General features: G+C 38.3%; 1 protein-coding gene across 4 annotated transcripts in view; it reads right to left on the bottom strand.

The window, feature by feature from the left end:
* Window positions 1–14192, bottom strand: part of CPLANE1 (ciliogenesis and planar polarity effector complex subunit 1) — a 104342-nt gene that overhangs the window by 72359 nt on the left and 17791 nt on the right. For all 4 annotated transcript variants that reach the window (XM_060400259.1, XM_060400260.1, XM_012097032.4 and 1 more), the window contains exons 16-20: window positions 10757–10930; window positions 9765–9993; window positions 8571–8710; window positions 6140–6357; window positions 3506–3670 (exon numbers count right to left, since the gene is read on the bottom strand). In XM_060400259.1, the coding sequence (XP_060256242.1) occupies window positions 3506–3670; window positions 6140–6357; window positions 8571–8710; window positions 9765–9993; window positions 10757–10930 (926 nt within the window). The remainder of the gene's footprint in view (window positions 1–3505; window positions 3671–6139; window positions 6358–8570; window positions 8711–9764; window positions 9994–10756; window positions 10931–14192) is intronic.

Here is a 14192-nt window from a genome sequence, read left to right as displayed (position 1 = left end):
GCCCCCCCAAAATAAAATCTGTCACTGTTTTCACTTTTTTCCCTTCTATTTGCCATGAAATGATGGGACTGGATACCATGATGTTAGTTTTTTGAAGGCTGAGTTTTAAGCCAGCTACTTCACTCTCCTCTTTCACCTTCATCAAGAGGCTCTTTAGTTCTTCTTCGCTTTCTACTATTAGAGTGGTATCATCTCATACCACTGATATTTCTCCTGGCAATCTTTATTCTAGCTTGTGATTTCATCCAGCCTGGCATTTTGCATGATGTACTCTGCATATAAGTTAAATAAGCAGGGAGACAATATACAGCCTTGACATACTCCTTTCCCAATTTTAAACCAGTCCGTTGTTCTACGTCTGGTTCTGTTGCTTCTTGATCTGTATACAGGTTTTTCAGGAGATAGGCAGGGTGGTCTGGTATTCCCATCTCTTTAAGTTTTCCACAGTTTCCTGTGATCCACACAGTCAAAGGCTTTTGCGTAGCCAACAAAGCAGAACTAAATATTTTTCTCGCATTTCCTTGCCTTTTGTATGATCCAATGAATGTTAGCAATTTGATCTCTGGTTCCTCTGCCTTTTCTAAATCCAGCTTGAACATCTGGAAGTTCTCAGTTCATGTACTATTGAAGCCTAGCTTGGAGGATTTTGAGCGTTACCTTGCTAGCATGTGAGATGATTGCAACTGTACAATAGTTTGAACATTCTTCAGCATTGCCCTTCTTTGGGAATGGAATGAAAACCGACATTCTCCGGTCCTGAGGCCACTGCTGAGTTTTCCAAATTTGCTGATATACTGAGTGCAGCACTTTAACAGCATCCTCTTTTAGAATTTGAAATAACTCAGCTGGAATTCCATCACCTCCACTAGCTTTGTTCATAATAATCCTCCCTAAGGCCCACTTGACTTCACACTTCACACACTCACCGGCTCTAAGTGAATGACCACACCATCGTGGCTATCAGTTTATTAAGACCTCTACTGTACAGTTCTGTGTATTCTTGTGACCTCTTCTTAATCTCTTCTGCTTCTGTTAGGTCCTTGTCACTTCTGTCCTTCACTGTGCCCACCCCTGCAAGAAATGTTCCCTTGGTATCTCCAGTTGTCTTGAAGAGATCTCTAGCCAGATGTTCTAGAGGAAATTTATTTCTAGGCTCTTTCAGGTTGTTTGCAGAATTCTGTTCCATGTGGTTACAGGACTCAGGTCCCCCATTTACCTGCTGGCTACAGGCAGGGGGACTATTAGAAGTTTCCAAAAGCTGCGTTTATTCCTTGGATATTGGCCCTCTTCAAAGCCAGCAAGGCTGAAATGAGTCCTTGTCACTTTTCTAATCTTCCCTTGTGTGGCTTTTCTCCCATCTTCCTTTTCCACATTTCACTGACTGACTCCTCCACCTCTCTTTTTTGCTTCTAAGAGGTTATCTGATTGCATGGGGTCTACCAAGATAAACCAGGATAATGTCTTTATTTTAAAATCAGCTGATTAATACTATCTGAAAAATCCCTCAAGCCAAATTAAATCAGTATCTAGATTTATGTTTGAATAGCCAGAAGATAGGAATCTTGCTGCTATCTTTGGAATTCTGCCTACTACTTGTACTATGCTTTAACCTTATACAGTTAACTTATTACTTGTAAAGATTTTCACAAGGAAGAATATCTTCAGCAAAGTGGCTAATTTTAAGAGAATCTGTAGTCTTTATCTGCTAGTTAAGTTCATTAAAACTAGGTTAAGTGAGATTAGTCTCAGAAGTTTGTAAGACCAAACATAACTTAGAACTTTAAAAAAAAAAAAAAAAAAGAACTTTAAACAGTTTTCTACAGTAAGCAACTTCTAAAATAAAGTTTCCTATAACAAACACACAGGCTCAATAGAACTTAAAACTATCAAAAACAATCTTTCAATAAACACTTTGCCCTTCTTAGTAAACATACTTAAAAACTTAAAACTTTGGAATAACAAGTTATAAATGAATATAGTTTTATATTTTTATGGTGGCTATAAGCAACTTTCACAAATATTTCTCTCTAATAACAGGATAATTTTCAAAAACTTGATAAACAACTTCTCAGGGTCTCTTAGGGTTTCTACTAGAAAAGAAGCCATAAACTCTTGGTACATTTAGTAACTTAACCAACAGCAAAATTTAAGATATTTGGGGGCTAATAATATTTATTTCTACATTTTATAGAGACAGATGACTGGCCTACCAAAGAACTGGATCTGGATAAGGAGCACAGAAGTAGACATCCCATCTGGCTGCACATCAGATAAGAAGGCAGCTACATCTCAGCTGAAGTCAGCGTAGAAGAGGACAGCAGCCCCCGAATCAAAGCGAACTGCACACCTCAGAAGACAGGAAGGGGGAGACTGACTGGTGGAGCCTACTGCAAAGGAACACTTAGCCAAGAGCTAACTCTCCATGGTTTGACCCCACAGAGGCCCCCAGAGAACAGAGGGAACATCTCGGGAAGAAGTAGTATAAACCCTGAACTGAATTTAAATCTTTAATGATTGTGGGGGAGAAAAGTAATTGGGAAAAGAAAGAAAGTAACTGAAATTTCCTGGGACTAACTGACTAGATTATATCTTCTATCATCAGACAGGAAGGGGCTAACACAGAGCTCCAGCTCAGAGTCCTTATCTTTCAGCAGAAACTTGGTCTGTCCAGATTTCATACTGTAAGCAAGTCTGAAATTTATGGATTTATGGGGCAGGACTCCTTGGAAAAATTTCACAATTATAAATACTAATGCGTATTAGTATTTTTAATACTAATACATATTAGTATATTTAAATTGTTCATGCCAAGTCACTTCAGTTGTGTCTGACTCTGTGTGACCTTATGGACTGTAGCCTGCCAAGCTCCTCTTGAGATTCTCCACAAAAGAATACTAGAAGGGGTTGCCATGCTCTCCTCCAGGGGATCTTCCCAATACAGGGATCGAACCTGAGTCTATAAAGTCTCCTGCACTGGCAGGTGGGTTCTTACCACTAGCGTCACCTGGGAAGCCCTTTAAATTGTTTACCGTAGTGTTACCGAGTCTAAGCTCGTATTGCTTGCCTCACAACAGGCCAAAAATTGACGGATGAGTTGTTGCAGCAACGAATAACGGCTTTATTTAGAAAGCCAGCAAACCGAGAAGATGGTGGGCTTGTGCCTCAAGGAAACATCTTGCCTGAATTAGAACCAGGCTCCTTTTCTACTAAAAGGGAAGGGAATAAAATCAAACACTTCCTGTTCCCATCAGCCTCTGGAGAGCATGTGTTAATTTCTCCCTTCCCGTGGTCATTCACAGGTAGGCCTGGTCAGGATGTTTCCCATGAACTAAACAAAGGTATTTTAGCTTAATGCTCATGACCTGGGAAGCAAGGTTACCAGAGATAGGCCATTATGTATAATTTAAGCTATAGGCAACATCCCTATAGTGATTAACTTGTAACAGAATACAGAAGGTTCTTCCCTATTGCAATAGCACACAAGTGACTTAAGACATTTCCACACCTTTTGCATGACTTTTCTTGCCCATCTCAACTGCAAGATGTACCACTGTGCTACAGGAAAAGAACACCGAGCTGCCCGGAAAAGCAAGAGAACACGCTGAAGGATTCCAGACACCTTTTGGCGATTATCTTTTTCAGCTTTTAAAAGAAGATCATCACCATCTTCCTAAAAAAAAAAAGAAAAAAGAAAAAAAATTAGTAGCCAGGAAAACAGAAACTTCCAATGTTACAGTAAAAATAAAGATAGTGCTTCTCAAACTAGACTATTCCTGGAGATTCACAAAGAAAGTTTTGAGGCATGGCCTCAGAGATTAACTACAGCTCTTTCCAGGGTCAAGGAAACACTTGTCTCACCTCAGTGGAAAAGGCTATAATAGTTAAAGCCAACCATCCCTGACTTCACTGGGGGAATATTACAGAGATCACTGCTTTCAAAAAGAATGCCTCTTCCCTTCCTCTGCCTAGAAAAATCCAATTACATTTCAGTGTCACCTCTTCTGTGAAACTCTTCCATTCTGTGGTATTATGGCAATTTGCTCAGATTTCCATTCTAGCTTTTACTAATTTATTCTTGCTAATTTATGTATCTGTTTCCCACACTGTTGAGACTGGTCAAGAGCAAAGGCCTTGTCATCTACTGCACAAAATCCAATGTGTGGTGGGATCCAATAAATGTTTGTTGATTCAACACATGATTCAAGTCAGCAGCTACAGATTAATTTTCCAGAAATGAGACAATGCAAATATTATGAACATTTGCTTCCCTAACATTTTCCTACCAATGCCACTTCTTAAGAATACTCAGTTATTGGTGGGGGGGGGGGGGAACATCTGTCCCTTTTTTACATAGCTAAATGATTCAGAGAGAGCTGTTCCTATGGCCCCAGCTGCAAGGGAAGGCCCTAATCGACTGCCAAGCAGCACTGCACATTTAGCCCTAGCCAAGGTGTGTGATTCCAGGCCTGGCCAGTGACCTTGATGGGTCTCGCAAGAGTAACTCTCAGTACTCCTGTGTGGATGCTGGGAGAGAAACACTTTTACTGCTTTTCTCTCTCCCCTTCCCACTCCCTTTGGGCATGGACAAAGTATCCTGAGAAGCTGCTGGTAGCCATCCGGCTCCCACAAAGGGAGCCAGCCTTAAACTGAAGCTGACAATTTAGAAAACAAACGAGGGAGAAAGAGCCCAAGTCTCTGAAAACGTAACTGGGCTTCTCAATTATGCCAGCCAATACTTATCAAGTTTTCTGTTACTTTCAACCCCAGGGGTTCTAATTGGTACAGAGTGACATTTACGAGAAATCCTACCATTCTGGCTTATTTTAATAAAAAATAATAAAATGAAGTACTACTAAGGATTGCTAGTACTCAAGTATCAGCACAGCATATCCAGAAATACATTAAATGCTATTTCTAATCCCTAAACCAATATACTTGGAGAAGGCAATGGCACCCCACTCCAGTACTCTTGCCTGGAAAATCCCATGGACGGAGGAGCCTGGTGGCCTGCAGTCCATGGGGTTGCCACTAGTCGAACACGACTGAGCGACTTCAATTTCACTTTTCACTTTCATGCATTGGAGAAGGAAATGGCAACCCACTCCAGTGTTCTTGCCTGGAGAATCCCAGGGACGGGGGAGCCTGGTGGGCTGCCATCTATGGGGTCGCACAGAGTCGAACACGACTGAAGCGACTTAGCAGCAGCAGCAGCAAACCAATATACTAAAGACTCAGATATAAGAGGAAAGAGGAATTACTGAGAAATACCAGGGACTACTTATTCTTTCCATGTGCAATATATCACATGTGAAATATCAACCAATAAAATATTTTAACGTATTGAAACGTAACTCAAAACATAACAGATAAGAATACAACAAATAACTGAAAAAAAAAGACAGAAGACAGATTTAATACATAAAGATAGAAGCTGCCAATTCTGAAACAGTAAGAAACAATACTAGAATCGATTTAAACTGTTAATTAAATATTAAAACAATTTAAATGTAAACAGTTCACATTAACACTATAAACCTTAAAACCAGCTAACAGTAATGTTACTATTTTCAAAAAGAGCAGAGGAAAAGGTCCTGAGAGGAATACAGTAATTGCGATTTACAAGACAGAACTATCAACTGAAAAGTACAGAAGAAAACAATGATCTTTCCAGTCAAAGAAAATCAAACTAAGTCTTTCCAGAGAGGCAAAGACAATGAGATGAATGGCTTCCAAATTCTGACACTCATTATTTTTCTACGGTAAACAAATGTTTATTTTTAAAATAATATCTGGATACAGAGAAACATCTATTAATTTTGTTTTATTATCAAAGTAATTTTAACATTTACAGAATGTTTACTATGTGTCCTAGACACTAAGGTAAAAGCTTTTTCAGGGTGTCTCGTTTGTAATGCTCACAACAACGCTGTTAGAGGTACTATCACCTTCTTCATTTTACGAATAAGGAAACAAACATCAGCTGCGTACAATGCCCAGGAAAACTATTCAGTTAATAAACAGCAAAGCTGGAATCCAGAAGTGGGCTTCAGAGCTTGCATTTTTAACTTGATGATTCTTATCAGGTTGATTATTTTAAAAAGTGGACAAAATAAATGTTAAATTAAAAGGTTACGCTTACTTCACTAAGAACAGCTGGCTGAGGACAATATAACGGAGGAGCTGGAAGATACAAGCCGACGGGCACTAAGCCCCACAGTCTCTTACTGAAGTCCTTGGCAGAGTCGATCAGAAGCTGAAAAGTCTCTGAAAGAATATCCGCGTCAGCCATAACTGCTGCTTTCAGTATTTCCTGCACAGAAGCAAACAGCAGATCCGCATCTTCTTCTTCAATGGGATCTGCCAAACACAGAATTAGGGAAAGCAGTTACAATTTATATTATACTCTTCCTTCTATTTTGTAGTTTAAAACTCCATATCTGAAACAGTTGACTGCCAAAAATAAACATATTGGTCGAAATGCAAAACACTCAAACTTCTGGACAGAAATGTAAGATTTTGTTACTTTTAAGATTATAGGTAGAGCACAAAGACTTTCTGAAATTATACGAGATACTGTAACACAACTACAAAATAAACACATGCTTAGAATATAATCATCACTCAAAAAATAATAATAAAAGGAAAACATTAATGGGAAAAATAGAATGTAAGAAACACACAAAAATAATACAAAGCATTAATGTGGAGGCAGTGAGACAGTAATTTTCGTTTCCTTAATACTCAATCACAGTACTTTTATAAAAGGACTTGTGAAGCTAAAGAAGCAAAAAAAACCAAAAATATATGAAATAGCCATACAGTATGGCTTCAGTTTTATAAATATTTGTAAAAATGGGGAAATGTTCTAGAAGACAAAATGCAAAGAGATGCAGGTGGCAGACCTGTAGACGTATGGACTTTTACATTAGGAATTCTCTCAAAGCACACCTCAAGGTATAGACTATGAAAACACTCAGGTACTGACTTTTCATCCCTGTCTGATATTCATGTTTTCTATATCCAATTTAGGTAAAAAATAAAATGTTACAGCTACAGCTGAAATTCCTTAGGTACCAATCCTATTTCACTTCCTATTTCCAGAGGTCGTCACCATCCAGAATTTAGTGTGGCTCTACTGGAACTCCTACTGAATATATGTTGTGTCTTCTTGTTCAATACAAAGTTTAACCTCTCTTTCATGTTTTCCAAATGTTTTCTTTTTATCCATATATGGATATATTTTATCTCTCTATATATTTTGTAAATGTATACAGGGTTCAAATCTATTTTCTAGTTTACTAACCATCTGCTGAGTTTTTTGTTTTTAAATCAATCTGTACAGGTATAATTTACATACACTAAAATTATCCTTTTATGTACACAGTTCACCCTGGTGGTCCAGGGGCTAGGACTCCTTGCTCCCAGTGCAAAGGGCCTGGGTTTGATCCCTGGTCAGGGGACTAGATCTCACAGGCCTCAACAGAGTTTGTATGCCAAAACTAAGATAGAAGATCTTGCATGCTGCAACTAAGGATGGGAGCAGTCAAATATATAAACAAACATTTTTTAAAAAATACACAATTCAATGAGCTTTGGCAAATCTATCCAGTCTATGAGAACATTTTTATCACTCCAAGAAGTTGTCTCATACCTCTTTGTTGTCAATTCCCCCCTTGCTGCTGTTGCTGCTGCTAAGTGGCTTCAGTCGTGTCCAGCTCTGTGCGACCCCATGACAGCAGCCCACCAGGCTCCCCCGTCCCTGGGATTCTCCAGGCAAGAACACTGGAGTGGGTTGCCATTTCCTTCTCCAATGCATGAAAGTGAAAAGTGAAAGTGAAGCCGCTCAGTCGTTTCTGACTCTTAGCCAACCCATGGACTGCAGCCTACCAGGCTCCTCTGTCCATGGGATTTTCCAGGCAAGAGTACTGGAGTGGGGTGCCACTGCCTTCTCCTCATTTCTTCCCTTACTCCTAGGTAAACACTGATCTGTTTCCTGTCCCTATAGTGTTGCTTTTTATGAAATGTTACATACATGGAATCATAGAGTGGGTAGTTTTATTTATAAGTTCTTTCATTCAGCATAATGGTTCTGTGATTCATCCATGTGGTTGCATGTTATCAGTGGTTTCCTCCTCTTTATTATTCTACATTACAGATAAATTACAATTTGTCTATGTATCCACAAGTTAATAAGCAATCGGGTTGTTTCAAGTTTTTGGCTGTTATGAAAAAGCTATGCACATTCACATACAGGTTTTTCAGTGAACCTAGATTTTTATTTTTCTTGGGTAAATACCTAAGAAAATCTTTAAAACTTTAAATCTGAGCCTTTAAATGCATATTTTTATATTTTATCTAGAAACACACTGTATCTATGTATTTATTGTGGGAGAATTTTCAGATCATCAAAAAGACATTGCCAGAACTAGAAGTTCAGACTGGGAATTTTTTAGTCCTATTTTTTTTTTTCCCCAAAATATTCACAAATGTGTGGGTACTTAAAAGCTTTTAAAATACCATAAGCTTTGTATTAAACTGATACACAGGTCAACCATACTTAGGTAACTCACCTGTAAACTGTTTGCATTTTGAGCTCATTTCATTTTTTGCTTCCAAAGAGGCTGGCTGACCTAGGAAATACTGTAGTTTTTCCTGAAAAATCTGTGCTGGAGTCATATTTAATGGTAGATTCAGACTCTTTTCCTTGGATCTGAAATCACATCAAATCAGGGGGAAATAATTACAAATTTTTTAAAAAGGAAACATATACACACCAAGAACTAAACATGAAATTTTTAAGAACCAGAGAAGTCCATGTTATTCATCTTGTGTTTAGAAAAGAAATAATTGAGGAAATGCTGTGTTGAGGAGAGTACTGGGGTCCTCTACAATTACAGTACTGATATAGCTCCCCATCCTTAACCACTTACTACTGCCCTACATACAGACTCTCTCCAAATGAAACCATAAGTGCTTTGGGCCACATGCCTTTGCTTCTGTTTGGAATGTTCTCTCTCCCTACAGCTACTTGCTTTGTCAAGATTCCATCTTCCCTTCATCGCCCATCTCAAATGACATCTCCCACATAAAGTATTTCCTGTCTGTCCCTCACTTGATATTATTGCTCTCCCTACCATACCATGGATGGGCTTCCCTGGTGGCTCAGCTGGTAAAGAATCCGCCTGCAATGCAGGAGACCCGGGTTTCATCCCTTGGTTGGGAAGATCCCCTGGAGAAGGGAAAGGCTACCCACTCCAGTATTCTGTCCCAGAGAATTCAAAGACACAGCAATGCCATAATATTCATAAGATTTAAAATGCAGGGATTAGTTTGATTAGCTTAAAATACAAATCCTGTTTGGGAAAGAGAAAACTCTCCCATTGACTATAGGCCCTTTGAGGGTACTACTAACAAGTAAAAGTGCTAAATAGATGTTTAAATACAGTAATGAAACCTCTGAGCTGTCTAACACAGTCGACAATAGCTGCATGTAGCTCTCTAAATTTAATTTAATTAAAATTAGATTGAAAATCCAGCTCCTTGGTCTTATCAGTCATCTTTCAAGGGCTTAATAAATACATGTGGCTAGCAGCTATCAGACTGGACAGACATACAGAATATTTCCATCACCAAAGAAAATTCTACTGGACAATGCTGAACTAAGGATTCCACAAAATGTGTAAATACCAGCAATGAGTGAAATAAGAAACACTTTAGATTAAACCATGGTACTTTTTAAACTTAGATGTGCCTAAAATACATACCTCGTGAATTTGCTATCACGCTTACAGAAGAGTTGAAAAGCCACACCGACAGAAATAGATGTCTTCCAGTCTCCAAGTTTATGTGCCAACCACACGGCTTCTGGAACCAGGCCACCGATCAATAATAATTCAAGGGCATATTCAGCGGTCCACACATCAGAAAGATTCTGCTCTCTGACCGCACTGGCCACCTTAGAGTGTTGCAGAGGAATAAGTCGAAAGGGCTGCTCTGTGAGTAGATGAAAAAAAATGGATTAACTACAGTTATACACAGGAACTCATTCCTCCCTACACAGATCTCCTTAATCAATACTTTCTACACAAAACCACAACAAGGAAGATACATATAAAATGGCCTAAAATAATACTTAACATACTCTAGAATAGCTTTTCTTTTTTTTTAAACACTGAAAAATGTGTCTCTTTAGTGGGTCATGCAGCAAATGTTGGCATTCCTAAAAAACTGAAACCGAGTAGACAAAGAAACAGAAGAAATAGTATCAGAGTGCATTATACAAAATAAAGGTAAATACATACAGTTTCATCAGATAATATAAGGACATGATTAAATAGGGCAAAGAAAAAATGACCCAAATAAAATAATAAAATGTCCAAAAATTAAATTCTAAATAAACTCCGGGAGTTGGTGATGGACAGGGAGGCCTGGTATAGTCCATGGGGTTGCAAAGAGTCAGACAGGACTGAGTGACTGAACTGAAATGAAATTAGAATACTCAAACTTTGTTCAATTACCACATTTTTATAGCTCTTTTACTTAAAAAAAAAAAAAGGAAACTGTATAAACAATACATATTCAATAAAAACAAGTTCAAAGCAATTATCTTTCTCAGATTATATTCATTCATAAATAGTCACCTACATGTCAGGCACTAAGCTAGACAGTATTATTTCCATATACCAATGATCACTGTGTCAAATCGTTTTAAATATTATGTGCAAAAACAAGGTGAGAAAATTGGTTACTCTATTACCTGTTTTAATATGAAGGGGAGGAAGAACATCCACACTGTGAGGTGGCAAAATGCACAGCCGCTGGTTGGTGAAGTAGGCGGCCATGAAGCGAGCCATGGACTGCACCACCCTCACCGCCGCTTCAGGATGAACACTTCCAGTCACCCCAGACTCACAAGGAGACTTCTCAGGAACTGCAGGATACACCAAATGAGCAAAGGAGATTCCGATCAAACTAACAAAAGCAGGAATAGTTAAGCTCCTAACATGATGCAAGAAGAAAATTATAATTAAAACTTCTTTCCAAGATCAACACCCCTGGCCTATACAAGGTAACTTGTAACAGGTATCTACATTTCTTAAAGACAATAGAACAAAAATAAAATAATAAGCTCATAATTATCAGCACATACACTTAGGAACGCTTTTATGACTTCAAGTTACCAGTTTTATCTAAAAATGTGGAAGGATCTATAAAAACAATCCAGCCATAATGGACTTGCAAGCTTATCATTTGTTTCCCCTTCTTCCTCCTCTTTCTCATTTTCTTTCTTTAGTGCAAGGAGGCAGAGTTTACTACAAAGAAAATCTGAAAAGAGCCAGAACAGTGATTTTCATGTCTGTTTCTGTATTATTAGTATACTCCCATAACATTAACTCTTTACTATTAAGATTCTTTTGGGAGGTATGGACAAGGGGAACGTGTAGGATGGAGGGAAAAGGCAGAGGAGAGAGTCACATTATGATTTCTAGAGTGCTTCTGACATAAACTAGAGCAAACATGTCATCCCTATTTAAAAATTGAAAAACTTAATAATATAAACTGGATTCAGATGTTTGAAAATAAATAGCTAAAAACTATTGAGTGAGTCAAAGTCACTCAGTTGTGTCCGACTCTGCGACCCCATGGACTATACAGTCCACAGAGTTCTCCAGGCCAGAATACTGGAGTGGGTAGCCATTCCCTTCTCCAAGGGATCTTCCCAACTCAGGGACTGAAGCCAGGTCTCTCGCACTGTAGGCAGATTCTTTACCAACTGAGCCACAAGGGAAGCCCATACGAGATAAATGTTAAATTATATTTTATGACATTTATGGTCTCAACAGTGGCAAAGTATCTTTCTTTCTCAGAAGTCAGGGCTCCATGCTTCTACAGCAGGGGGCCCGAGTTCAATATATACAGAGGCCTGTGCATTCTCCCTGTGAATCACTGAACTTGAGGGGTAGTGCTGGGGACTCCTGACCAAGAGAGGATATGCTTAAAATACTCTAAACAACTATCATTAAAAATTAAATACATTACCATAGGTTTAACTTATCTTGACAGTTATATCATATCGTGACAACACTGCTGGAAAAAAAATCCAGTCAGCTAAAAAGTCACCCATAAGAAAAGACAGTCACATACAGATGTCGTCCACTCATACACAGGTACCAGCCCTTTTGGAGGGCAGTCTAACACTAGGCATCAGAAGCCTTGACTCTATAACCTCATTTCTCAAAATTTAACATGCAGACATTAGCAATGCTCACAAAAATTTACGTACACTGCCACATGATTTAAAATAGTAAGTAGGTGGTAACAGTCTAAAATATGCAATAATGAGGAAAAAGCTTACTAGGTTTTTAAAAAGAATATTATTTATATTCGAAAATATTCACAACATTAAATTTAAAAGATTACAAAACAGAATATTAGCTCTGGTAATAAACATATGTGAATGCACATAGACAAAAATGGTAGCATTAAAAGTGATTTTAGTTTCTTTAAACCTTTCCATGTTTCAAAACTGTCTAAAATGAACCTATATTACTACTAAATAAACACAAATTTAAAAAGACAAATATCATAGAGTAGGAAATCCATAAACAGTGCTTGCATATGGTATCACTTATATATGGAATCTAAAAAGATAATACAAATGAACTTATTCACAAAACAGAAACAGACTCACAGACTTTGAAAACAAACCTACAGTCACCAAAGAGGAAAGGTGGGGTGGGGGGAGGGATAAATTAAGAGTTTAGGAGTAAAATATACACTCTACTATATATAAAATAGATAATCAACAAGGGCCTACTGTATAGCATGGAGAACTCTACTCAGCATTCTGTAATAACCTATGTGGGAAAATAATCTGAAACAGAATGGATATATGTATATGTACAACTGAACCATTTTGCAGTACACCTGAAACGCAATATTGTAGATCAGCTATACTCCAATATAAAACAAAAATTAAATTTAAAAAATGCAGAGAAAATATGAGTCCCAGGATAAAATTTCATAGTATTCTACCATCTGTCCTTAGCCGCTCAGCTGTGTCTGACTCTTCGCGATCCTTATGGACTGTAGCCTGCCAGGTTCTTTTGTCCATGGGGATTCTCCAGGCAAGAATACTGGAGTGGGTTGCCATGCCCTCCTCCAGGGGATCTTCCCAACCTAGGGATCGAATCCAGGTCTCCCACATTGCAGGTGGATTCTTTATTGTCTGAGCCACCAGGGAAACTGAAGAATACTAGAGTGGGTAGCCTATGCCTTCTCCAGGAGATCTTCCTGACCCAGGAATTGAACTGGGGTCTCCTGCGTTGCAGGTGGATTCTTCACTGGCTGAACTACCCAGGAAGCCCATTCTACTATCTATCTCACCTTAAAATTTAAAAAAAAAAAAAACCCACAGTGGCTGAAACCAAACAAACTAAACAAATACTGTTCTCCTGGACAAAAATGATAAACTGGTAAAAATCAAAGAAAGGGTTTTACAAACCCTCTCAAACTATTTTTCAAAGCCTTTTGTAAACTAATTTCTTTTGATCTCTACTTTCCAACAGTAAATGATTTTTAAACCAATAAATAATTAGTTATTAGTAAAAAAAAAAATACAAATACTCCATCTAGAGTCATGAACTCCATTTAGAAAGTACTGATATACTGGCCTATCTGACACAGTCATATGCAAAGTATGTATCTCACGGTCTACCACTGTAAAACAGCATTATAAATACATCATGTGCTCATTCACATAGATGTCTTTCACTCTGTTGCTCAGTCACTAAGTTATGTTCGACTCTTTGTGACCCCATGGACTGCAGCTTACCAGGCTCCTCTGTCCATGGGATTTCCCAGGCAAGAATACTGGAATAGGTTACCATTTCCTTCCCGTTAGCGGATCTCCCCCATCCTGGAACTGAACCGGTGTCTCCTGTGTCTCCTGCATTGACAGGCTGATTCTTTACCACTGAGCTACCAGGGAAGCCCATCTTTCACTTTGGTTATTGCTTAATTTAAATATACCTTTTTTAAAAAAGGACAATACAAATATTCTACAACCTCTTAAACAGATTTTAAAAAGGCCCTGAATATGTCAGAAAGTGATTTTGATCACTTTAGCAAACTACCTTAAGCAACCATTAGAGAAAATACAAACATGTTAAGGAAAAGTACCTGACATTGGG

This window comes from Ovis aries, chromosome 16, assembly GCF_016772045.2.
Source record: "Ovis aries strain OAR_USU_Benz2616 breed Rambouillet chromosome 16, ARS-UI_Ramb_v3.0, whole genome shotgun sequence".
Classification (NCBI taxonomy): domain Eukaryota; kingdom Metazoa; phylum Chordata; class Mammalia; order Artiodactyla; family Bovidae; genus Ovis; species Ovis aries.
This window is presented reverse-complemented; position numbering and strand designations above follow the sequence as displayed.